General features: G+C 42.9%; 1 protein-coding gene across 1 annotated transcript in view; it reads right to left on the bottom strand.

Moving 5' to 3' along the window:
- Positions 1-27,494, bottom strand: part of LOC126475360 (surfeit locus protein 6 homolog) — an 80,415-nt gene that overhangs the window by 34,075 nt on the left and 18,846 nt on the right. Inside the window, exon 2 of the mRNA XM_050103175.1 lies at positions 9,880-9,927. Within this exon, the coding sequence (XP_049959132.1) occupies positions 9,880-9,927 (48 nt within the window). The remainder of the gene's footprint in view (positions 1-9,879; positions 9,928-27,494) is intronic.

Raw genomic sequence — 27,494 nt, 5'->3', positions numbered from 1 at the left:
ACAGAGAGAGAGAGAGAGAGAGAGAGAGAGAGAGAGAGAGAGAGAGAAGTTTTTTATTTAATCACTCTAACCAGCATTATTTCATCGGAGAAGTTGTGGAGATTGACGCAGCCGCGTATCCAGAGAAGGGGATCAGCTGAATGTTTCAAGTAAGTCAATTGTAATAAGAGAAAAGGAAAGTGCACAATCCAGTTTTGTTCCGCTTCTCTCGTCACCAAACCGTTAGAATGTATTGAATATTGAAGGTCTGTTGATACTAGTGCCAGTTACAGTCCACTCAGGATATGTGTACTTTCCAATTTCTTTCAATTATTCTTTCCCTTTCCCTTTTCATTATTTAAGCAGCAAATTTTAATCAGTTTTACAATATATATTACATCTTATCTCTCCTCTCCCCTCCCGTCCCCTGCCACTATTCAACAAATAAAAGAACATTTGAAACATATTTACTTTAAATGCACAAAATATGTTGTTGTTGTTGTGGTCTTCAGTCCTGAAACTGGTTTGATGCAGCTCTCCATGCTACTCTATCCTGTGCAAGCTGCTTCATTTCCCAGTACCTACTGCAACCTACATCCTTCTGAATCTGCTTAGTGTATTCATCTCTTAGTCTCCCTCTACAATTTTTACCCTCCACACTGCCCTCCAATACTAAATTGGTGATCCCTTGATGCCTCAGGACATGTCCTACCAACTGATCCCTTCTTCTAGTCAAGTTGTGCCACAAACTCCTCTTCTCCCCAATTCTATTCAATACCTCCTCATTAGTTATGTGATCTACCCATCTAATCTTCAGCATTCTTCTGTAGCACCACATTTTGAAAGCTTCTATTCTCTTCCTGTCTAAACTATTTATCGTCCACATTTCACTACCATACATAGCTACACTCCATACAAATACTTTCAGAAATGACTTCCTGACACTTAAATCTATACTTGATGTTAACAAATTTCCCTTCTTCAGAAAGGCTTTCCTTGCCATTGACAGTCTACATTTTATATCCTCTCTACTTCAACCATCATGAGTTATTTTGCTCCCCAAATAGCAAAACTCCTTTACTACTTTAAGTGTCTCATTTCCTAATCTAATTCCCTCAGCATCACCCGAATTAATTTGACTAAATTCCATTATCCTCGTTTTGCTTTTGTTGATGTTCATCTTATATCCTCCTTTCAAGACACTGTCCATTCCGTTCAACTGCTCTTCCAAGTCCTTTGCTGTCTCTTGACCTGATGCATTTTGTCTTGCATTAACGTGACCTAAACATGTTTTTAATTCATGCATTCGTAAAGTTATTGCACACACAACTGATGATATGTAAACTAACGATAATAGTTTCCAATGGGCTTTTGACTGAAAATTAAAAGAATGCAGTACGTAATACTGGAAAATGACATGCTTTTTGTAATTTTCACAAGAGTAATATTTCTAAACCACAATTATTATAAGCACTATGTTCTGAATGTTACATAAATGAAATTGTTAATAGGAAAGCTAATAATACATTGAATGAAATAACTATGTACACACACACACACACACGTCAGTATCAGACCTTCTATCCAGTCAACTTATTCTCCAAGTCAAGATCATTATACTTTTCAAACAATTGGAATTAGATGTAAAAATGTTAATAATATGTTTGAAACAATGTTGCAAATGAGTTCAATTCTTTTTTGCAATGTATGTTTAAAAGCAACATTTGGAGAAAGAATACATGCAAAATTTGTTAACAAATGTATTTATAATATATCTGAAAACAAAGATGATGCAACTTACCAAACGAAAGTGTAGGTACGTTGATAGACACACAAACACAAACACACACACAAAATTCAAGCTTTCGCAACCCATGGTTGCTTCATCAGGAAAGAGGGAAGGAGAGGGAAACATGAAAGGATGTGGATTTTAAGGGAGAGGGTAAGGAGTCATTCCAAACCCGGGAGCGGAAAGACTTACCTTAGGGGGAAAAAAGGACAGGTATACACTCGCGCGCGCTCACACACACACACACACACACACAAACACACACACAAACACACACGCGCACACACACACACACACACACACACACACACACACACACACACATCCACACACATACAGACACAAGCAGAAAATGTAGGAATTATAACTCTACTAATTAAAATTGTTAAGTTATATCAATCAGAACAAGAATGTACAGATTCCTTGCATGGTTATATATCCACATTATCAAAAAATATACGAACTCACTATTCAAAATAGAGAATTTTATACAAGGCAAATAGAACCATTCCAAAAACCAGAATATTTCATTAGTTTCTGCAGTGTGTTCAAATTCCAAAGCAATTGGACACACATCATCTTCTGGCAAGACAAATATCAACACCATTATAAAATCATTACAGTTTTTTATAGAAAATTCACAAAAAACACAAAACATGGTAAATTCGTCTTTGTCCTTCTCAAAAAGCAGGAAGTAATAGTGAACACATCCACTTCATTCGCAACTGCAAACAACGTAATGGATCATGCAGATGTGTCTTCCAAAACAGCATCGCTTCTATCTTTGGTCAGGTCGAATTTACAAGGGTCATCGGGCTGACACCGATGGAAAAATCAATCTCCTCAAGTATTTCTTTGCAAAATCAAGATGGATAGGTTTCTTTGTCAAGGTCAGGCAAACCAGAAAATGTATTCATGATTTGTCAGTTTTACAATGGACAGAGAATCAAAATGTTACCACGCAATGTTTGGTACTAAGCTATTTTAAGGGAAATACAATTGTATGTCAATTTGGAGAATCCCAATTCAAAAGTGACTCAAGCAGTCCAGAAAAATCAAACAATGGAAAACCCAGGATGGAATGTAACATAATTATGAAAAGGGAAGTTAATACCATGTAGCAGAGATGCTGAGTCGCAAACAGGCACAACAAAAAGACCTGTCACAGATAAATAAAGTTTTCGGCCATTAAGGCCTTCATCAACAATAGATATAGGCGTGCGCGTGCACACACACACACACACACACACACACACACACACACACACAAACGTGACTCACACACAATGTGGTTTCAGTTGCCTGAGACTGCGGTGCACGCTACATGCGCAAGCGTGTGTGTGTGTGTGTGTGTGTGTGTGTGTGTGTGTGTGTGTGTGTGTGTGTGTGTGTTTTATTTGTTTGCGGCAAGCAGCCTGGATTATTATTTATTTTATTATTACAGGCAGCCAGACTATCCATAGGATCTCCTGGTAATGACATATCAACTAAATAGCAGTCCAGAATTTGATAACCAGTACACGAACTTAGCTGGACAATATAAACCCAGATCAAATTACCAAAAATACACGTTTTTGGAACTAGTTAATATTGCAGAAAATCATGTTACTGTTGTAATTAACAAGATACAAAGTACATTATTTCGGAGGAATAATATTTCTTTACATACTTGAAATGTTAATATTTTTTCAAATGTTACAAAACATATTCAAATTACATCAAGTGACTTTTCTGTAGGGCAATTTTATAATTATCTTTTGAATGCAAAGGTAGTACATTTAGTATATATTCAAACATATACACAATTTGATTCCTATTACTTCAATGAAAGAGAATCTTTAGATATAATTAAACATTTACTAGAATATAAATTTGGAAGTGACTGGGTTATTTTTATGATTTTATATGTACATCGTATAATGTATTAAACAAAACAAATGGAAAATGGAATTGCACTCAGTTAATAGGTCAATGTTATATGTTTAATATGTATGGATACGTTTCCTTTACTTCATGTCTATTTTTGTCGTAAGACTACCGGTTTTGACCTATATTGATTATCTTCAGATTTGTTTTATAAAAACATGTCCTAATATACTGGAGCCATAGTGGCATCATCAAATGTTAAACACAAAGTCAGCTTTAACATTTGACAATGCAACTATGGCTCCAGTATATTAGGACATGTTTTTATAAAACAGATCTGAAGATGGTCATTACTGACCAAAACTGGTAGTCTGATGACAAGAATATGTGACCATAGACATGAAGTAAAAGAAATTTATTCTATATTTGGGTCACTGTTTTATTCACGACCATGCTGCAGCTTGTGAAAATATGTATGGATGATCCTAATTTTGACCCTGGATCATTTAGACATTTAAAATGTATTTTTAGTGGTGATCGTACTAACATTCAAATAAAATGTTTTAAAATTGCGCATAGAGCACTGCTGACATCAGGGTCGACATGGAGGGAGGGTTCATGGGCTGCTGTTGGCAAGTGACGAGTCAAGGCTATCCAAACAAATATGGGTATAAAAGGAAGGAGATATGAAGCAGGTGTTCAGTTGTATTTCAGTGACAATGGGGACATAATGCCCAAGTCCAAAACATGGAAAGACAAAAAGACAGGTACAACTTGTTCTTCGTGGACTGCAATAGGAAGAATTAATATTACAAGATCAGCTACATCTGCTACTCATGCTACTGTTGGTGTTGTTTGTGAGAATTCCATTGCAGATAAAGTACTTGACACCATGGTCGACCTGTTTACTAATTAAGGTGATGAACCACAAGAACCATGAGATATTATTTAAGAAGCATATGATAGTGGTGAATTAAATGCTCCACCTGTTGAGGAAACAGATAAACATTTTGGATTAAAATGGAAAGCTGAAGAAGATCCTCAGCCTGGTCTGGTAGAATATAAGCAACCATGTAAAGATACTTCAGGTAACAGAGTTGAAATGGCTGAAGAACATTCTACACAAATTTGTTCTTCTGGAAATAATAATAGTGGTACTGATGGTGGTGCTGACAGCATGGATCAATTATTACACTTTTACGTGGAAAAGTATAGAGGCTACTAAAAATGGTGATATATGTTTTATTAATACTCATCTATTTCAAGTGTGGGGTTATGGACACAGGTGGCAAGATGTTAAAGATGCTCAAGGTAATGTTTATGGTAAACATTATATCACATCTGCATCCCAAAGGTATTCTAAGCAATTACGTCAATTTTTATCTAAATCTCAATTTCACAATCCACCAGATTATTGTTATGTTAAATTTATTGCTACTGATTTAATACCGGTTGGATTAGAAGCTTCTTTTTCCACACGTAGTACATTAAGTGGATTAAAACCTATTGCACATGCACCATTTGTAATTTATAATAAAGGTGGAAATTTAGCTATTGTTCATGAAATAGTGAAATAAATAGTACAGATACTAATCCCAGGTAATATCTTTCTTATACAACAGTAGTACGTAACTGGCTTAATTATGATTCATGGATTATACCATTTGATAATAGTGGTTCGGATGGGGGGGGGGGGAATATATTTACAAGGTATAGCAAGCCGTGCACTCCCAATCACCCCACATAATTTTATCTAAATCTTTTTTCTCTTAACACCACTAATTACCATTGGATTTGTACTTTTACTATTTATTTTAACTGTTTCTGGAACAATTAACAGCAAAATTCCCCTCATGCACAAACTACGAGGGCGGTTCAGAAAGTAACCTCCGATTGGTCACAGTGCGGGTTGTGGGGGGAGTAGCGACGCCATCTGTGCGTTCACGCACTCAACAGGTCAGTCGGCATCAAGCCGTGGTCGAGTGAACGTCGTACCTGCGCTAGTTTAGTTTTTGTGGCAGTTTGAAATGTGTGCTGCAATAGAAAACCCCGCCAAATGTGAAGTGCGTGCTGTCATAAGGTTTTTTTACAGCCAAAGGATATTCTGCAGCAGCTATTCATCGTGAGCTTTGTGCCGTGTACGGACCAAAAGTTATGAGTGAAGGAGTTGTCCGTGAATGGGTACGTTTATTTAAAAGTGGACGAGAAAACGTTCATGATGAAGAGAGGAGTGGTAGACCATCGTTGGTGACTGACGAACTCGTTCAGACAGTTGATGCAAAAGTCGACGTTTCTCAATGTCGGAGTTGTCTACTGGTTTTCCACAGATTTCTAAGACTCTCTTGTACGAGATAGTGACAGCAAGATTGGGTTACCATAAGTTCTGTGCACGATGGGTGCCCAAAATCCTTACCGACCACCACAAAACTCAAAGAATGGCCTCTGCATTAGACTTTCTGTCACGTTATGAGGACGAAGGAGAACCATTGTTAAACAGAATCGTGACCGGTGACGAAAGCTGGATTAAGTACGTGAACCCTGAGACAAAAGAACAATCAAAGATGTGGGCACATTCAAATTCGCCTACCAAACCAAGAAAAGCCTCGCAAGATTTTTCTGCCAGAAAACTGATGGCAACGGTGTTTTGGGATGCCAAAGGGGTGTTGTTGGTTGAATTCATGGAACGTGGTACGACCATTAATCAAGACGTGTACTGTGAAACAATAAAAAAGTTACGACGGGCTATACAGAACAAACGCCGTGGTATGCTGACTTCCGGTATCGTTTTTTTGCACGATAACGCCCGTCCTCACTCTGCTCGCAGAACAACGGCCCTTCTTGAGTCCTTCAAGTGGGACGTTATCAACCATCCACCTTACAGCCCAGACCTGGCGCTAAGTGATTATCACCTCTTCATGCATTTGAAGAAATGGCTTGGGTCACAGCGGTTTGATGACGACGAAGAGCTCAAAGATGCGGTCACAGGCTGGCTCCAGGCACAAGCGGGTGATTTTTATGCAGAAGGAATTTCAAAGCTTGTGAAGAGATACGATAAGTGCCTCAATCGCTATGGAGACTATGCAGAAAAATAGTGCAAAGATGTAGTTGTAAGATGTATATATTAAAATATTTTTATTTAACTTGATGTATTTTTTTAAATCAACCGGAGGTTACTTTCTGAACGTGTTGTTTCTGAACTGTTGTCGCAAGTTGTACACTGCAAATTTGAACTACTTCCTTGAAGTTTTTTGCGGGTAGCTTACAGTGCAACAAGGAAAACCGTACCTTGAATACTACGGACATATCACACATGCACTGAGTGTTCATCCCGCTAATTCACGCTTTTCAGGTGGTAATGAAGTGCTGGTACCACGTAACATTAATGAGCTCCAAGCTGTCATTGGAAAGCATAAATATTACATTAAGTTCATTGCAAACATTGCACACTGCACCACTGAACCATCTGCACTGGAATGGTGTTCCCTCTGTATAGTCTCAAGAATGTCAGGATGCATTTCAGCAGTTAGAGGACATGTTATTAAGTCATCATTGTCTGATTCATTTTGTTCCAGCTATGCCTCCTGAGTTAGCTGTGAATGCATCTTACCAAATCTGAGCTTGCTCTCCAACTGAATTAGTTCATCTGATAGGCCAATTCTTTTTGCCTTGAAGACTCTCAACAAAAAACAGTACAATTACAGTCAACTTGAAAAAGAGGTACTCACCATTATCTACGGTGTTATGAAGTTCCACAAATATTTGCAGGGTCAGAAGCTATATTCGATTATATATCATCAGCCTTTAACAGCTTTTTTGAATCATTCTAAGCCCATCCCACCACAGACAGCACAAAAATTGCAATATTGGGCTATGACGTCTGATTATCAACAGAGTTGCTGTACAGGACCACTGCCCAACTCTCTGTTACCAATCGGTACCAACATGGCATTTGATTCATCTGAGGAATCATATTATCAAGTTAACATTCAGGGTTTTGAAATTCTTCAAAATTTTCCTCTCAATTTTTGCCATGTTGCTGCACCAACTAATTTTGACCCAGCTCTTCAGATAGTTTTGCAATAAGTGTGCCATGGGTGGCTCTGTAGTTCAAACTAAATTCTTCCTGAGTGGAGCATCACTATTTCTCACATTATCACACACAGGTGTTCTGCTGTTGCATACAAAGTAGACGATTCACGAGTTGTGATTTCTCACTCCCACCAGCACAAAGTTTTGTCCTTGTTGCACCTATGTCACGGCATGTAGTTCCCACAAAGCAACTTGGCTGTGCGTAGATGCCCAGATTGAGCAAACAACCTCTTATTATAATGTTTGTGTGGAACATCAACCAGCTCCACCAAAATGCTTTTTTGTGAGGTCACTTTCGTCTAGGTAATGGCAACTCAACCACATTGATTTTGCGGGGCCATTCTGGAACACACGATGGTTGTTCCTGGTAGATTCATACGGTACATTTTCTTTTATTGTTACCATGACATTCACCACTAGTGCTAGTCCGGTATTGGCCTGGTCTTCTATTTTTTTGTCTTGAAGGTCTTCCAGGGTCCTTTTCTCAGACAACAGACTGCCATTAACATCAGCCAATTTTCAACAGTTCTGTACCATCAACGGCATACAACATGTTACAACTGCTCCTTTTTTTCGTCCTCAGTCTATCGGTAAAGCTAAACGGTTCTTTTGAACATTCAAAAGTCTATGGAGAAACTCCGTTCCTACCATATATGGAAACAAGCCTCATGACTTTTCTTTCCTCCTACCTCTCCTTGCCATGTGATGGGAAGTCATCGGCAGAATTATTACATGGCTGTCATCACCATTACATCTTCTGCACCAAATTCAGAATCAATTTGTTCTGCTGGGTCAGACAAAGTCTGAGTTGCAGGATGAAGTCTTCTTTAAAGATTTTGGCAAGAAACAGAGTTGGAAGCACGGTGGCATCACAAAGGTCTTGGCGCATTCTTTTTACATCGTTTACGGTTTTGCTGGAATGCAATGGTGTCACCAGAAACAGCTGCACTGCTCTTATGTCAGTGATTCTGTTGCAGAATTTTTACCCACAGACCCAGCATGCCACTGGGGTTCGCACAGCAGACATCTCCACGTCTTTTGGCCAGCAACCATTCAACATGATGCCAATGGATACTGACACTGTGCCACTGCTGTCATCATCCGTCCTGTAGACTAAGCTACTGTCTATGGAGGTGCTGCACCCAGACAGCCATCACACTGGCCAAGGAGTTCCAATTGCTTCAACTTGATCAAAGCATCCGTGTCACTGGATGTGGGTGTGCAACCTATGCCCATTTTTTTTGGCCGCAGATAGGGAGCTGCCATTGGCTGTCGTTCCCCTCTCTGTCTCCTTATCTACATCTGCATTCAGGAGTCTCCCCCACCCCACTACCCCTCCCTGCAACTGTCACATGATGCAGCACTACACCATGATGGTGTGGAGGTTTGAGCAGGGGGAGGGGGGAGGGAAAGAATGTGGTGGCATTATCTGAACAATAAGGTACCATGACAAAGATGGTCCCCACAACGAAACCACAAGTACACACAGTGATGAATGAGAGACAAGAGTATAGACACGACCTCAAAAGTTTTCATACCCTGCTGCTGCTGCTGCAGACCTACTTGCATCAGAGTGGAGTGCATCTTAGTCTACTTTGCAATCATTGGCGAAGACAACATCATTGTCTCACTGCAGAGCCAGCAGCATGAGAGTTTTATTAGACAGAACTATGTAGCAAAGTTTATAATCAATTGTACCTTGAGTGAAGACACCATTATTCTGTACTGTATAAAGTGACAAGTTAGTGTTCTGTGAGAAGAACAAATATACATAAACTGTTTTGTGGACATGAGTTGTTTCAAAGTTGAAATATTTCATCTTGTTTGGGTTATAATAATGTGATCTAACATTTTGTGTGTGTTGTTGTATAAACTATGCCTCCCCCAGAAGTTAATCCAAGAACCCACCACTGTGCTAATGAGTGTTTTTTCCATCTGGCACAATAATAAAGTAAATAAAAGGCAACAAATACTACTACAAAACTCTGAGTTACCAATATCAAAATTCACATTAATATTACTTAATTTCTGATTAGTGATGTACGATACATTATCCAGAATTAGCTAAACACTGAGAAAAGCTCATCCTTTAAATGCATAAATAGCATATGTGACTGATGGCAACTGTTAAAGATATACTAGATAAAAGTACTTACTCTTTTTCTTAGGATGGGCAGCTGTGGGCCTCTCTGTACCTTCATCTTCTGAAATGAACAAATAATTCCTTTATGCATAAAAGAAAGGACAATAAGTTCTCTAGGCACCTATATGAAACAAGCATTCTGAATGAAAGCTTGAGTTATATTGACAATAAATAAACTCTCTTATATTTTCCATTTTCTACCTATATATTGCAAAAAATTATACAATACATCAAAGAAAGAATATGAATTTACAGATGTCTCATTCTACCAAAACTCTCCCTCCCCCATGCTTTGAATAAAATGCAACACAGATGAGCTTACTGAAGACTGTATAAGAAGGGTGACAAACAGTATGTACAGCGACAGAATCGCCATCACTGTCATTACAAACATTACAAAGTCCATTTACAATACAAGAAGACACATTTGGACTTGAGCTTCTTAGGGGGCTTATCTAAATTTAGGTCACTTGACATGGAAAGACCCCTTAAGTAATGACCAGAGTTATGTGGAAGGAATAAATCAAACCATTTTAAACAACACAAAAATTTAAAGCAATAAAATGCAGGCATAAGAGCAGTGTGGACGAGACACACTAAGTATAAGCTCTACAACAATCCTTGTTATCAACTTACACAGCTGCTCTAGATCCACATAACAATGAAATTTACACCACAAACATCCAACAGCACATCCAATAACCAGTAAAACATCAAAATGCCCTCCTGTCTATAAATGCAACAAGGTACCCTAATAGAAGGCTACAGTTCATCAATGAGTAAACAATACAGAACTTCAAGAATAAGTTGAACATAAAACCATGCGTAAAATCTGATGCATGCTTTTTTAATGAAGTGGTGACAAAAGGCAGATGAGCTGATATTGCACTGGTTTCTGGAAAAAGGTGGCTGCCTTCTTAACCACAGCTGGACACCTGAGGCATGTATCACATAATGTGGGTGCAATTGTGCATCATTTGTAGGATAAATCACAAAAGCCATTTTACCTACCTGCTGTCTGACAATGTGTTATCATCAGGCAAGGATACTAAAAATTAGTCACACACTGAGATCACCTGCACCAAAATCAAGCAAGCCTTCTCGTTAAAATGTTGCCACATTTTACGAGGCAGGACTTTTATCCATATGGAAAGTTGAATAGGATATCTAAATACCAAGGAAATCAATTTAATGAGTTTAAGTGTTATTCTATCCCTCCAGATATTTTCCTACTGACATATGTTCTCCCCCTTTCCCCTCCCCAACAGAGAAAAGACAAGGTAACTGAATGCATGGGGATTTCACAGTAGACACCTTTACTTCCCTTTTTGATTATTGTGTCAGGTTCCATATTTCCCTGGATTCAGATAAGTCCTGGAGCTCATCAACAAAATTATTTTCGCTTATCCACCATACGAGAAGAAAAATGTCTGGCAATATGGTTGGCTACTTGGAACTCTTAAGGGAGTGGATTTTCATAAAGCACAGAAAAAACTTGGCATCAGAAGTGGATGTATCATGATCGCCCAATTGGAACTCACAAATGAAATTACAGAACAGAGCAACAAGTATGGATTGCCTCTTTGTATAGAATTGACAGATTTTGAAAAAGCCACTGGCTCAGTTTCAACAAAATCTACTCTAACAGCTCTTAAGAAGCAATGCACCGATTCAAACTATTAGAATACTGAAGAATATATATGTCAGAGCTACAGTTTCCAATAGACTTAATCATCAGAATGATGGAAGACTTAGTCATCAATATGATGGAAAATTCAAAATTGAAAGAGGAGATTGGCAAGCAGATTACATATCAACAAAAATTCCGCAGCAGTCCTAGAGGTTGTTCCCAGATTCTTAAACTGGGTAAACAAAGAAGGAAGATGTATTAAGGAACATATCTAATTAACACTTGTTTTCCTGATGACATGTTTGTTTCTTAAGTAGATAAACTTGACAATGAATGGAAGAGCATAAAAAGCAAATCTGGAAGTAAGCTCAAAAATCAATTAACATAAGACTAAAATAATGTGTAACCAACACACTTAAAAGCAAATAGTGTGAATGTTAAAAGAAGTCAGAGAACTGTCTGAAGAATTTCTGTATTTATGACAACTGATGATAGCGACATGGAAAGAAAAATAATTAAACGGAATTCTAAAAATGGTTTGGAGTGTTTTTGATAAACTAAATCAGATTGCAAAATTAAGTTTCTAATATGCTTGAAAAGGAAAGTTAACCATCTGTATGTATTAGCAGTTTTGACTTGTGGCATAAAGACATGGGCTTTATTTATAAATAGCCACTGAACAACTGAGGGTTGAAAAGAGAGCAATGGAGAGATGAGCATCAGGGATAATTACTAGAGAGAGGCAAACAAACAAATGGGTCATTGAACAGACTGAAGTGGGAGGTGTAATTAAGACTGCTATGATAGTGAAATGTAGGTGATAGGGCATGCAGTAGGACAAATGTGAAATGTAGGTAAGAGGGCATGCAGTAGGACAAATGGATAGCATGTGGACCTAGGCTATTGTCTCACAAATTCCAAAGGATAAGGAAAGACTGGAATAAAACCCTAATGTAAGATGGTTTTGGATATGGGGCACTCAACAACATGGTCTCAGCACCACTACAGTCAGCTGTGCCCACAAGCAGAGCTGTTTATACTGCATTAAAGTCCATATCTCCTCTCCAGTACTTTAGGGGGATGAGGCCCAACAGTTCACTAGCTGGATACTGCCCAAGGAGGAAACCACATGTTAAAGGCCTATGCGCAGTGTGGAGAGAAGCACTTCCTTCCACCTTTGGGGCTGGCAAGAAGCCCACCATGTCTACATTGTTGATTTGAGCGATTACTGTTTGTTGTCCACTATCTCCAATCATTCAGTCTCCCTCTGTGGCACATGGCCCTTCTGTCAGATGTGAAGATGGTGGGCAAGAGGACTGCACACTGATGTACAACAGCAACCCGAGATGCTTCATTGGCTGCATTTTGGCTATGTCGCTTCCCTGTACCCCGATACCTCCTTGCCTTGGTGTTGGAATTGCTGACATATGTCATGAATGACCTGAATCAACTGGTCTAGCAAGTACATATGCTGGACGGCTTGTAGCACACTGAGCGAATAATAACAGGTGAGAAATCTTTTGCTGTGATGCCTCTGAATTGCCTCCTGGGCCATCAAAATGCCATATAACTCTGCATCATAACCTGCGAATTGTTTAGAAAATCTAAACAGGAAAAACCACTACACAACCAAGGGCATTGCCTTGATGGGATCCATCCACATAAACAACTGTGACACTGACTTAAAATTATTGAAGACTGGTAGATCGGATGTAGCCTACCACACACAACCCAGGAGAAGAAAACCCTAATGTGAGTGAAGCTGAGACAAGTGAGAAAAAGAAGAAAGGGCGAAAGAGGAAGAAAAGCATGCAAGGTGTCCCATCTAGGGAGCAGCTGGAAGCCCTTGAAAGCAGAGTGTAATGAGGGGACATATGTACCCCCGCCCCCGCCACTTACCAGAGGTACTCTACTCCGAGACTGCATTGGAAAAACTAGCAACACAGACAGGGCAAGAGAAGCACAGAGAGACAAAAGATTAGCAAATATAACAGACCACACAAGAGGAGAGGAAGGGAGGGGGAGAAGAGTAAAAGAGCAGGTAGGGTGAGGACTGGGTTGGACCACCAAGCCCAGAGACAGTTGCAGTCTGGTCTAGGCAGAGGAGGCAACAGAGTGTTCTGCCAACCCCTCAATGGACCAAGAAGATTAAGTGGTCCTCCCTCAAGGAGGGTAGCAAAAGTCTGCTTCATGAATAAAACTTAAAACTAAGTCAGCTGTAGGGGCATCATTTCCTAACACCAGGGGTAGTGAGTTAGGGAGATTAGGAGTCTAACACAGGGAGGAGCTGGAAAAGGACAATACAGTCCTTGCAAGAGACTGCACAGATTCATAGTCTCCTTTATCACCCATAGTTTGTCTGATGAAGTAAGAGCAAGCCATTCCATATTCTAGGCACCTACATCTGGCCAGTTTGGCCAGGTTATCAGTGAGTTCATTCCCCAAGATCCCAATGTGGTCCATACAAAGGTTACCGAGTGTCCACACTGTTCAAGGGCATACAGGGAATCCTGGATAGGAATGACTGTGAGGGATGGCGAGGGTAGCACTAGTAGACAGATTGCAGAAAGGACCCACCAGTGCACGAACAGATATGTTCAAGAGCCCGAGAGATGGCTACCAACTCTGTAGTGGAAACACTACAGCCATCTGTAACGAGTATAAGCAAAGCCTACATGACCAGCAACCATCGAGCTAACAGTTAAGACTAATACTGAACCCTGGGATGCACCAAGGGTGGAGCAAAATTGGCGGCGAAGGGCCTTGGGATGAACCTAGTCTTTCGGACCTTGTGATAGGTCAACACAAAGCTGTGCCCAAGGGACGCACCATGGAGGTGTATGGGAGTGTGTCCAGAGGAGAGGTGGAAGAGTAACAACTGAAGTTCAGACAGGAGAGACCGAATGTGGATTGCGATTGTAATCCCTGATCGAGTCCGTCATATGGGAGATGGATTACCGTCTTTGAAAAGAAGATATGGTAGTTCAGATGCTTAGGAGAGCTGCGAACATGGGTAGCATAACTGACAAGCTGCTGTTGGCACCTGATCCATAGAGGAGGGACCTCAGCCTCCACAAGTAAGTTATTCACAGGGCTAGTCTGAAGGGCTCCTGTCACAATGCAAACCTCGCAGTGGTGTATTGGATCCAGTTTCTGCAATGCTGAGGGTAATGCCAAAAATTGAGGTGGGATGGTGTCAGGACTTTGTAAAGCTTCAAAAGAGTAGTGCAATCTGCATCCCAGCTGGTGTTACTCAGGCAGCAAAATGTATTATGGTGCAGCCAGAACTTTCACTTAAGCTGGCGAATATGGGGAACCCATGTTGACCGAGAATCGAAGAGCAATCCTAAAAAGTGATAAGCCTCCACCAAATAAGTCTCATCAAGGGAAAGTTATGGTTGAATGTGTGAGTGGTACGACAGTGACAGAAGTGTGACGTGAGTCTTTGTGGCGGAAAATCGAAAGCTATGGGTGAGGGCACAGTCCAGCGCCTTTTGTATGGTGCCTTGCAGTTGACGTTCAGCGACACCCACACTATAGGAGCAATAGTAGATGCAAAAGTCATCAGCATACAAGAAGGGTGATATTGGGGACACCACAGTTACTACTAGACCATTGATGGCTACCAGAAAGAGAGGGACACTTAATACAGAGCCCTGCAGTACTCCATTCTCTTGGCTATGGGAGTAACTATGGGAAGCACCAACACGAACCTGGAATGTAGAGTGCGACAGGAAGTTATGAAAATCAGGGGTGGACACCGGAGACCCTATTTCTGTTAGGTAACAAAGATGTGGTGTCATAAGCCTTTTGCATGTCAAAGACAGCTATAAGGTGTTGACACCAGGCAAAAGCTGTTCGGATGGCAGACTCGAAGTAAACCTGATTATCAGTACTGCAAAGACGTTGGCGAAAACCACCCTCAAGGAGGCAACATAGTTGCCAGCTCACTACGCATTCAAGCAACATACAGAGAACATTGGTGAGACCTACTGGGCGATAACTGTGCATCTCTAGTGGGTACTTACCAACTTTTAGTACTGGGACAATGCTGCTTTCTTGTCATTGCGATGAGAACTGACCCTCCCTCCAGAGGCATTTAAGAATAGCTAAGATATGACTCTGACAGTCCACTGGTAGGTGCTTGAACTTTTGGCTATTGATGCAATCTGGCACTGGGGCTGTATCAGGGCAGTGGACTAGGATACTGACAAATTTCCACTCGCTGATGGAGCATTATATGGCTCCAGGTGGCATTTAGTAAGAGGTAGACATCCAGCGGAGTGACACTGAGGGAGGGACAGAAATACCAGGAAATAGTCACTACCACACAGGTCATCATGGACCATCCAGGGGATGGATGAAAGATGACAAGGGCTGCAAATTGAAAGGTCAATGGTCGAGAAGGTCCATGTGCCACACTAAAGTGTGTAGGGGTACCAGTACTCAAGAATCAAAAGTCAAGTTGTGCCAGTAAATTTTTGAGGTCTTTACCAATGTCAATGGCCATGGTTCCACCCCTCAAAAAGTTCTGGGCGTTGAAATCGCCCAAGATTAGGAAAGGTGGAGGAGCTGAGAAATCAACGCAAACAGTATGTTCTGAGACAATTCACCATTGGGAGGGAGATAAACATTGCATTTATAATACCTTGAAATGCTCTTAACTGAACAGCTGCAGCCTCCAAAGGTGTATTAAGAAGTATGAATTTGCTACATAGAGTGCCTAGAACATATGTGCACACTCTATCCAACACCCTGTCATAGGCAGCAAGATTCTTATAATATCCCCAGTATCCACGAAGGGCTGGGGTCTGCATAGCTGGAAACCAGGTCTCCCAAAGGGCAATACAGAAGGCAGGTGAAATGCTTAAAAGATGTCGTACTTCAGCCCGGTGATGGAAAAATCCACTACAATTCCATTGGAGAGTAAAGTTGTTGATGTACAGTGAGGCCACGAAGGGACCAAGGGGGCAGGTTATGCCTTAGGGTCACCTGCTGTCACTGGTTGAGGTATTATGGCAACAATATACATAGGCTCCAGGTTCCATTGCTTGGTGCGAACTGGGGCCTCAGGGGCTGCTGTAATCTCTACCTCAGCCACAGGAGTGGATCAGGAGGGATCTGGTAATGTCAGGGGGTCAATGGAATGCCCTTCTTGGAGGACATTTTCTTCTCTTTCCTCTTCTTAGAGGATTTTGATGATTGCCAGGGCTTCTCTGAATCAGTTTCAGGTAAATATGATGATCGCCAAGCCCTGCAACTAGCAGTCTGTAGCTTCTTCAGCCACTGGCTGGTGTCCAGTTGTAGTAGACTAGGGAAACCTTGGAAGAAAGTGTCCCAAGGGATCCCTTCCTGGCAAGAGAAGCCAAAGGAAAGTGATTTGTCTCTGGCTGGGAGGTGAGGACCAATGTCCCTGGTGGCCGGAAAGCCATGATCCCAAAGTCGATGTGGGGGAAGCAGCAAGAGGGGACATCACAACCATCATGGAGGCAGGCATGACTGAGTAGCCCTCAGAACCCACTGTAGGAGGTGTAATGGGCAGGAGTACCGTCACCGAAGGGGGCGATGTCATCATAGCTGCAGCATACGGCACTGTTTGACATGGTGGGTGCAACTGCTCATACTCCTTCTTGGCCTCTCGGTAACTGAGTCTTGTATTCTGGTATTTCTTTCTCTCTGGGAAACCAAGCAATATAGTGGGCAGACAGAATGGTGCTTTCCACAGTTGACACGGACGCGCAGGGAGCACTCACATGCAGCACTTGTCCACACTCTATATAGATGGGGCTTTGAAACGGAAGACATGTGGCTAAATTTCAAGCACTTGAAGCACCACACAGGGGAGGAAACATATGGTTTCACACCACATTGGTATACCATCACTTTGACCTTCTCAGGCAATAAATCACCCTCAAAAGCCAGATGAAGGCACTGGTAGCAACCACACTGTCTTTTGGCCCCCTACATATACCATGGAAAATGTGTACAATCCCTTCACTCCAAGTTGCCAAGTAGCTCATCATCAGATTGTAATTGCAGATCTCTGTGGAAAATGATCCTCTGAATTAAATTTAGTCTCTTGTGGGGAGTGACAGTCACTGGTATGTCACCCAGCTTGTTACAAGCGATCAGTGCCCGTGTCTGGGCAGGGGATACCATTTTGATCAAACTTGATCCACTTTTCATTTTAGAGATGGCTGCCACTTTCCCAGACTTGTCTTCTAAGTTCTCCCTTTATGGCCGAGACAGAATCACCACCTGTCCTTGTACTAACCAAGTACTGCAGAGAGTATTGCTCTGCTTGCTGCTTAGCTGTACGTTCCTCCCACAGCGTAGCAGGGAGAGAACATTTTATGGTCATATCTCTCTCCTTTGAAAGAGGACTGTCCTATCATAGAGACTGCTGGGGCCGTAAGGTCACCAGCAGGAGATAACTTGATCTGCTTCATTTGCAGCTGATCTGCCATGGTGCCACCCACTCCAAATGGAGGCTCTCCCCATGAGTGCCACCCAGCCTCAGCAACGGCTACCTGGCAAATAATCCGTTGCCCGAAGTCCCTGTGCCCCAGTCAAGGCAGGCACATACTCCTTGGCATAAATGGGGAGGTTTTAGCTCAGGCACCAACAATGCAATCACTGTGTGATCAGGCAGCTACCATTGTGCAGGTACTTGACAACCCCCCCCCCCTCCCAATGGGATCACTACTGTGCTGGGTTCAGGGTGTATTACCGTATTAAAGGGAAGGGTGCACAGATGGAAAGGCACAAAGGTGGAGCAGACACCACAGTGGGTGACCTTCCCTGCATGATTTTTCGAGAATTTTTAAAAATTGGTGGCATGCCAAACCTAACAAAGGGGGAACATGTGTTGTAGAATGCACAAGAAGTGGAAACTCGAAGCCTGATCATAAACCAGGTCCAAGCAGGGTCAGCATCAAGAAAACCATTCAATGGAGAGGCAGAGAGGGAAAGGAATAGTAGCATGCAAAGGAAGTAATGCTCCAAAAGTTGGGGCCCTGTGGTAGCTAACCAAGTACTCACAAAACACTTGTGAGCCACGGGGTTACAAGTTTTTTCATAGTGTATCACAAAACAATTGTGAGCTGCTGGGAAAGGAGGGGAGAGGGGGTTAAGTTTTCTCATAGTGTGTCAGGCTTAAAACCACTTTGGGTCTCTGAAGTCATCACAGTGGAAATTTGTTGAGCTGGTAACCGTTATGTTCCGAGGAACCAAATGTTACATCCTCGCTGCTAATGATTAATGAGTGGAAAGTGACCAAAGGATCTGTCACTTAGGAATCTGGAAAGGCAAGCAAAATATTAGTTGACACAAGTGCACTTTACATAAATATATTGCATTCAACTTGTGGATGAAGAAATGCTAAACTGTTGACAACTTGTGGCAGCCACGGCTAAATATAATCAGAGGTCCAACATGGTCATGTGTATATGTACACAGAATGTATAAAAGCAAAGCTATCTATCAACAACTTGGTTTAATGCCTGGCACCAACTAACTAGCAGACTAGTGCCCAGATGCCTGCCACCAACACCACCATCCTGTTGGTCTTCATTGGTAGGCCACCTGGACGTTCTTCATTGGTGGTGATGTTCAAAGTGCCATACGTGGTGCCCGCTAAACTGTTGACAACTTGTGGCAGCCACGGCTAAATATAATCAGAGGTCCAACATGGTCATGTGTATATGTACACAGAATGTTTAAAAGCAAAGCTATCTATCAACAACTTGGTTTAATGCCTGGCACCAACTAACTAGCAGACTAGTGCCCAGATGCCTGCCACCAACACCACCATCCTGGTGGTCTTCATTGGTAGGCCACCTGGACGTTCTTCATTGGTGGTGATGTTCAAAGTGCCATACGTGGTGCCCGCAGAAATCTTCGAGGCACTGGCTCCGATCCAACAATGGAAATTCCAGGTTGTAATACAACAATACAAGGGAAAGATAGATTGCTACTTACAGTCAAGATGTTGCGTTGAGTTGCAGACAAGCACAATGAAAAGACAGTTACAGATTTAGCTTTCAGCCAAAGCCTTCTTCAGAAAAGGAAATGTACACACATTCATACACACATTCATTCACACAAGCAAGCACATCTCACTCACACATGCCTGCCACATCCATCAGCTTGGACCGGAATGCCAGGTCCATGAGACAGTCAATAGTATGTATCCCCAATGGCTTGGTCACATGAAGCCAACTTCCGAACAGCCTCTCAAAGCTGAGGTGGAGCACCACAAAAAATATCACAAAGATTGTAACAGTCTGTCAAACCAGGAGGTGGTGGTGAATGCCGAGTGGTGGTTCACCATCCTCTGTATATAAATTCTGAATTGAACTGGTCCAAAAGACTCCATTTGATATGTGAATGGCTTCATGCTGGACAGCATCTAACATCTTGAGATATGAAATATGGGCAGATCCATAAACCATGCCACCATAATCTAACTGTGATGTAACAAATGAACTATAAAACTGCACAAGGCAAGACCTGTCAGCTCCTCACACCTTTCCACAAAGGCATTCCAAAATATACAATGATTTTAAGCCCTTTGTTTGGAGGTCTTTCAGGTGCAAGAGCCAGGTTAATTTCAAGTCAAGCAGTGGGTACAAAAAGCACACCTTGTCCTTAAAATTTAAAACAGTGTCCCCAGTCTTTGGCTCCAGAGGGTGAAAACTGTGATAAACATAGTGAAAATTGACACAAATAGTATTCCTATGTGAGAACCTAAATTCCAAGTTTCCAGTCTCCTTATGATCCGCTGAAGTTGCCTTGTCATCTCCGTCACAAGATTGGAAGAAGAATAGAAGATTGCAATGTCATCCACACACAAAGAACTTTTAAGGTCTTCTTGCTGCAGGAGCAAGGCCATTTGTAGTGAGTGCGAACAGTATGATACTGAATGCACTACCTTGGGGGTCCACATTCTCCTGAACGAAGCCGTCAAACAGGGAATCACCAAATATAGCAAAGGCAACTCTCATCGAGAAGGGATTGAATACGAGGCAGCAGGTGTCTGCATAGTCCCCATTTTTGAAGTTAGCAAAGGATCTTGTATCTCCAAGTGGTGTCGTGAACTCTTCCACGACCAAAAAACATACCAACTAAATGGCTGCAGCATACAAAAAAATAAAATAAAATAAAAAAATAAAAAAAAAAGAGAGAGAGACTCCTGTATTACAGTCTCCAGCAGAATTAAGTTGTCCCACAGGTAACTTTTTAGGCAGGCATGATACTTGCCTGGTTTCCAAAAGGGAATTAATACTGCTTCCTTCCAAGTGATGGGGTACTGTCCATCAAAGCAGATCTAGTTGAAACATGATAGGAGTTTGTCTTTGGCTCCAAGGCACAGATGACACAGCATGACAAAGAATCTGATCTGGTGGAGCAGTGTCTCTAGCTGCAGACAGAAATGATTCCAGTTCCCACACTGAGAAGGGAAGATTGGTGACCACCTCACTACAGGACAATTAGTGAAGCTACCTCATCTCCACAGTCTTATGGAACTTATGAAGTTTAGGAATTTTCCTGGATGTGTTCAGCTTTTCTTTAGGTGCATCTACAATGACTCCATTTCTCAACAAGGCCATAAGGGGAGGTGTACTGCCCTTTCCTGAAATCCATTTTATTGAATACCTGAACTGCTTAATGGAAGTTATAAATTCTTTTCCAGAATTCTTCTATTAGCATAGGAGTTGTCTCACTCTTGCTCTCAAAAGTGTGAAGGCGCGAAATTTTTTTAGAGTTGGACGGTGTCTGAACTGCCATAAAACTGCACATCTGTGTTTGATTGGCAAGTGTCATTTTTCATTCTACCAAGGGACATGCCATTGTCTGAGGTGATTGTTAGTCTGGGGAATGGAATTGGCGGCAGCTCATTGGATCATCCAGGTGACATGGTCCACCAGCTCCTGTTGACATTCTGTCGTTTGAAGATGGCCTGCTAACAATATCACAACCAGTTTGCCTTCTGAAGCATCCATCTTTGCAGTCTGAGTCAGCAGGTGTATCCATACCGGAAAAATGTCACTGGAGTGCAGATCTGTGGTCACTTCCCAATTGAGCTGAGTTTACAACAGCTGGGTAGCAAGAATGAAGGTCAATGGCTGAAAATTATACTGTAGCTCTAGGACAGGCAGATACACTCTAAATGGATGGGTGCTCAATAATTCGACACTCAGAGGAAGTGGTCGCTGAGTCCCACAGTGCATTGTGTGCAATGTTGTCACTCTTGAGGAGGAATGGGCGGGGGAGTGCCACAAGAGCACAGATGTGAAAGATGTAAAGAACACACAGTAATTTTAATTCCACTGCAACTATTTGTATGTTCATGGTAACAGGGACACAAGAGCAATGGCATCTGTCATTGACTAAAACAGCTACCCCACCCTTAGCCCCATTTGCGGAAGATCACCCTTCCTGTAGGAATGGAAGCTCCTTAACTCAGATGTCATGGTGACTTTAAAATGAGCTTCTTCTAAACAGATACAAAATTGTTTCTCCTTGGCCAGGAACTATAATTCTTCCAAATGCGATTGGTATCCATTTATGTTCCATTGCAATACAGAAGTCCCTGTGGGAGTGACCGATGGTCCTTGCCCTTGGCATTGATGATTTACTAGAGAGGTCACGGGGACCTTTAGTTGGTATCCAGCTCTCCGGTTCCTCCATGAAGATATCACTATTCCTTAGTGTAAATACACTACCACAAAGGAAGAGTGCTCACTGGTCCAATAGTTTGGCTGCCACTTTCTTCCATTTACTTTTTGTGCAATGTTTTTCCTTCCTTACAAGAGGAGTTGGCTGTATGGCTAGAGAGGATAGCTTAGTGGGCATCTGATGTGCAGTGGTATGTGGTCGAGCTTAGCTCCCCACTGAGGACTTCTGAATGGCTTCAGGATCAAATGTAGCTTTTCTCCATGTGTACTGTGACAAGAACATGTACTTTAACTTGAATCTGTGGTCTGGGTCTGTGTGGAGGCAACATGCTTGGCAACTGGCTTTTTGAGGGCTGATGCAAAATAGGTAGCAGACATCAGAGGCTGCATAGCATTGAAAGCTTTTTTTTAGTTTCATCATAGGGTATGCATCTCAACTTTCAACTCCTCAATTTATCTTTCCTTGTTATAAACCCTGTACTTCCAGTTCCATACTGGATGATCCCCACAGCCGTTTATACATTTCAGGAGTAGTATACAAGAGTTGCCCAGTTCATAAACTGAGCCTCCACATTTCCACATGCAGCCCTTCCGTTACATGACATAGTGGTATGACCATACCTTTTGACATTTGAAGCTCACACTGAATGTGGACCAAACAGTAGAACCTTCAGACGGATATTATCTGCAAGAATAAGTTCAGGTAATTACATGGTGTTGAAGGTTAGAACAAACATTGCAGTTTTTTCCCATGTGGCACTGTCTCTCCTCATGTAACTCTGCACTTCCACAACAGCCAGATTTTCCATTCTTCATGTAACTCCCCAGGGTGTATCTCCATTATATCGAAGCAGCTAACCATGGTTGGTTGGTTTAAAGAAGGGGGGGGGGGGGGGGGGGACCAAACTGCGAGGTCATTGGTCCCTTGTTCCTGGTAAAATAGTTACATAATGGAAAGAAGAAAAGAAAGGAGACGTACAGCACAATAATAGGACAATGGAAGAATCAGAAGAACGATAGGACAACCAACACTACTATGGACAAAACAGTAAAAGAAAACCACAGAAACAAGAAACAGGTAGAAGGGATAAAAACAAGATAGCAGATGACCGTGGCTGGCCGACCATAAGAATAAAAAGGAAAAGCTAGCCACTCTGCAACACATTAAAACATCCAGCCTAAAAGCATTAGAGTGGAGAACACAAAGGGACAAAGGACATACACAAAAACTTATATAGAATGATAAAACCCACTGTCACGTATAAAACATAAAAGTAAATTAGCCAATGAGGTGCTGTCAGATAAAATTAATGGCAATGATTCCGGTAACTGAAGAGTCCATCGCAGGGCAGCCAAACAAGGGCAGCTCACCAAGATATGGGCCTCTGTCAGCCGGGCACCGCACCAACACTCAGGTGGGTCATTATGGCGCAGGAGGTAGCCGTGTGTCACCCAAGTGTGGCCAATGCGGAGCTAACAGAGAACCACAGAGTCCCTGCGAGAGGCCCGCATGAAGGACTTCCACACATTCGTAGTCTCCTTAATGGTACACAGTTTGTTGTGCGTACTAAGGTTGCGCCATTCTGTCTCCCAAAGTGGCAAAACTTTTCAGCTTAGTACTGAATGCAAGTCAGTTGCAGAGAAGCCGATCTCCATAAGTGGTTTCCGTGTAGCCTGTTTGGCCAGATTGTCAGCTAGTTCGTTGCCTGGGATTCCAACATGACCTGGGGTCCAGCCAAACACCATTGAATGACTGGACCATTCCAGGGAATAGATGGACTCCTGGACGGTCGCTACCAGAGGATGACGAGGGTAGCACTGGTCGATAGCTTGTAGGCTGCTCAAGGAGTCAGTACACAGAAGAAACGACTCCCCAGGGCGAGAACGGATCTGCTCAAGAGCATGAGATATAGCCAATAGCTTGGCAGTGAAAACACTGGTGCCATCGGGCAAGGAATGCTGTTCAATATGTCTTCCATGGACATATGCGAAGCCGATGTGAACATTAGCCATCGAGCCATCGGTGTAAACCACTTCATGGCCTCGGTACATGTCAAGAATCGAGGGGAAGTGGCAGTGGAGAGCCGCGAGGTTAACTGAGTTCTTAGGGCCATGTGAAAGGTCCACGTGAAGCCGTGACCTAGGTGTATACCAATGGAGGTGTACATGAATGGACCTCAAGTATAGGTGGTAAAGGCAAGGAGTCCAGTTCGGAAAGAAGGGATTGGACATGAACTGCAATTGGAAGCCCTGACCTGGGCCACCAATGTGGGAGATGAACTGTCTGGGTGGGAAAAGGAGACAATAATTCCGATGCACAGGAGAATTATGTACATGTGCAACGTAACTGGCCAGCAGTTGTGCATGCCTAAACTGCAATGCAGGAACTCCAGCTTCCACCAGGATGCTGGTCACCGGGACTCGTCATAAAAGCTCCTGTCGCTAGGCAAACACCACAGTGGTGCACTGGGTCGAGTAAATGCAACGCTTAGGGCCCCACTGAACCATAAATCAGACTCCAACAGTCAAAGCAGGATTGAACAAGGGCTCTGTAGAGCTGCAGCAGTGTAGAGCTATCTGCACACCAGTTGGTGTTGCTCAGGCACCGGAGGGCATTAAGCTGCTGACAGCACTTCTGCTTAAGGTGACGAAGGTGAGAAAGCCAAGTCAATCCGGCATTGAAAATCAGACCTAAGAATTGATATGTTTCCACTACAGTGAGTGGATCACCATTAAGGTAAATTTCTGGTTCCGGATAACGATGCGACACCGACAGAAGTGCATAGCACACGACTAAGCGACACAAAACAGGAAACCATGGGCTAGAGCTCATGACTGCACCTAGTAGATGGCTCCCTGTAGGCACTGCTCAGCAACACCAGTACTGGTGGAGCAGTGTGAAACGCAGAAGTTGTCTGCATACAGAGAAGGTGCGACCGACGGCCCTACAGCTGCTAGACCATTAATGGTCACTAAAAATAGAGATACATTCAATACATAACTCTACAGGATTCCATTCTCCTGGATATGGGGGAACTATGGGAGGCACCAACTTGGACATACAGAGTACTACATGACAGGAAGTTTTGGATAAAAATCGGGAGCGGGCCTTGGAGACCCCACTCATATAATGTGGCAAGGATATGACGTCGCCAGGTCAAGTCATACGCTTTTCGTAAATCAAGAAGGACAGCAACCAGGTGTTGGCATCTGGAAAAGGCTGTTTGGATGGCAGACTCGAGGGACACAAGATTATCAGTGGTAGAGCAACCCTGGCAGAAGCCGCACTGTCATGGAGTCAGTAGGCCATGAGGCTCCACGACCCAACCCAACTGCCGACACACCATACATTCCAGCAGCTTGCAAAGAACGTTGGTGAGGATGATGGGCCGACAGCTATCCACATCAAGTGGGTTTATACCGGGTTTAAGTACCGGAATGATGGTGCTCTCCCGCCATTGCGATGGAAAGATGCCATTGCACCAGATCCGGTTGAAGACGACGAGAAGATATCGTTTGTAGTTAGATGAGAGATGTTTAATCATCTGACTGTGGATCCAATCTGGTCAAGGAGCTGTGTCAGGGCAATGTGCAGTGGCATTGAGAAGCTCCCACTCTGTAAATGGGGTGTTATAGGATTCACTGTTGTTTATAGTGAACGACAGGACTTTCCCTTCCAGCCACCGTTTGAAAGTGCAAAAGGCTGTGGGGTAATTCTCTGATGCAGAGGCTTGAACATAGTGCACAGCAAAGCACTCGGCAATTGTGTTTGCATCAGTAGATAACAAGCCATTTATGTTAACACCGAGAACTCCTGTTGGGGGTCTGGTACCCGAAAACACGTTTGATCCTTGCTCAGACTTGGGAAGGTGATGTATGGCACCATATGGTCAAGACATATATCTCGTAACACTCCTGCTTCCGTCGTTTGATAAGTCGGCGAACGCAAGCAAGGAGCTGTTTAAATGCTATGAGGTGCTCCTCCAGGGAAGGACGCCACTTACGCCGCTGTAGAGCTCACCGATACTCCTTAATTGCTTCAGTGACTTCCGGTGACCACCAAGGGACTGCCTGTCACCGGGGGCACCCTAAAGAGCGAGGGATCACGTTTTCTGCCGCAGAAAGGATTGTTGTAGTCACCTGCTTACCCACCGCATCGATGTTCCCGCGTGGGGGAAATTCAATGGCGACATCAGAGGTGAAAGTTTCCCAGTCCACCTTGTTTATAGCCCATCTGGGGAGGCATCCTCGGGCCTGATGCCAGGGCATTGTCAGGAAATGGGGAATGGTCACTACCACACAGGTCGTCATGTGCCCTCCAGTGGGTAGATGGGAGAAGTTGTGTGCTGCAAATTGATAAATCAATGGCCAAGTAACTACCTTGAGCCACACTGAACTGTGTGGCAGCCCCAGTATTTAAGAGGCAGAGGTCGAACTGAGACAGTAAAGTTTTGACATCTTTGCCTCAGCCAGTAAGCACGGTGTCACCCCACAAGGGGTTATGGGCATTAAAATCTCCCAAAAGTAGGAAAGGTTTAGGGAGTTGATCAGTGCAGCTAATAGATTCAGGGATACTGCACCATCTGGAGGAAGATATAAATTGCAAACAGTTATTTCCTGCACCATCCATATTCTGACAGCCACAGCTTCAAGAGAGGTTTGAAGGGGCACAGGTTCACTACAGACTGAGTTTAGGACCTAAACGCAAACTCCACCTGACTCTCGATTATATTTACTATGGTTCCTGTAATATCCCTTATAGCCGCAGAGGGCAGGGGTTTGCATTGACAGGAACCAGGTTTCCTGGAGGGCAATGCAGAAAGCAGGTGTAAAGCTTAACAGTTGCCATAGCTCAGCCAGGCAGTGGAAAAAACTGCCGCAATTCCACTGGACGATGACATCATCGTGAGACTGGGAAGGCATGGAACATTCAATGAGGCACTTTACACCTCAAGGTCACCTACTGCCGCCGACTTTTTGCTTGAGCAGTCTATATCCACTGTGTCTGAAGGTCCGGCAAGATCTAGGTCCTCAGCGGACGCCAGAATCTCCACCCCGTCCTCAGACACAGAACTTGTAGATAGCGGTGGTGTGGGTGCCACAAGTCCCTTGTTCTTAGGGGCCTACTTATTCGATTTCTCGCACTGTTCCTTGGGTTTCCCTGGCTGAGAGGCCTTCACTGAATCAGTCTCCGGGACTGAGGGTGAGCATGAAGCCCTACGAACAGCTGCTATTTGGCTCTTCAGCCGCTTACAGGTATCATCTTTTCCACTAGCAGAAACCTGGGAAGTGAGTGACCCAAGGGACCCCTTCCTAGCG

This window comes from Schistocerca serialis, chromosome 4 (genome assembly GCF_023864345.2).
Source record: "Schistocerca serialis cubense isolate TAMUIC-IGC-003099 chromosome 4, iqSchSeri2.2, whole genome shotgun sequence".
Classification (NCBI taxonomy): domain Eukaryota; kingdom Metazoa; phylum Arthropoda; class Insecta; order Orthoptera; family Acrididae; genus Schistocerca; species Schistocerca serialis.
Note: the sequence above shows the minus strand (reverse complement) of the source record. Positions and strands in the feature narration are given on the sequence as shown.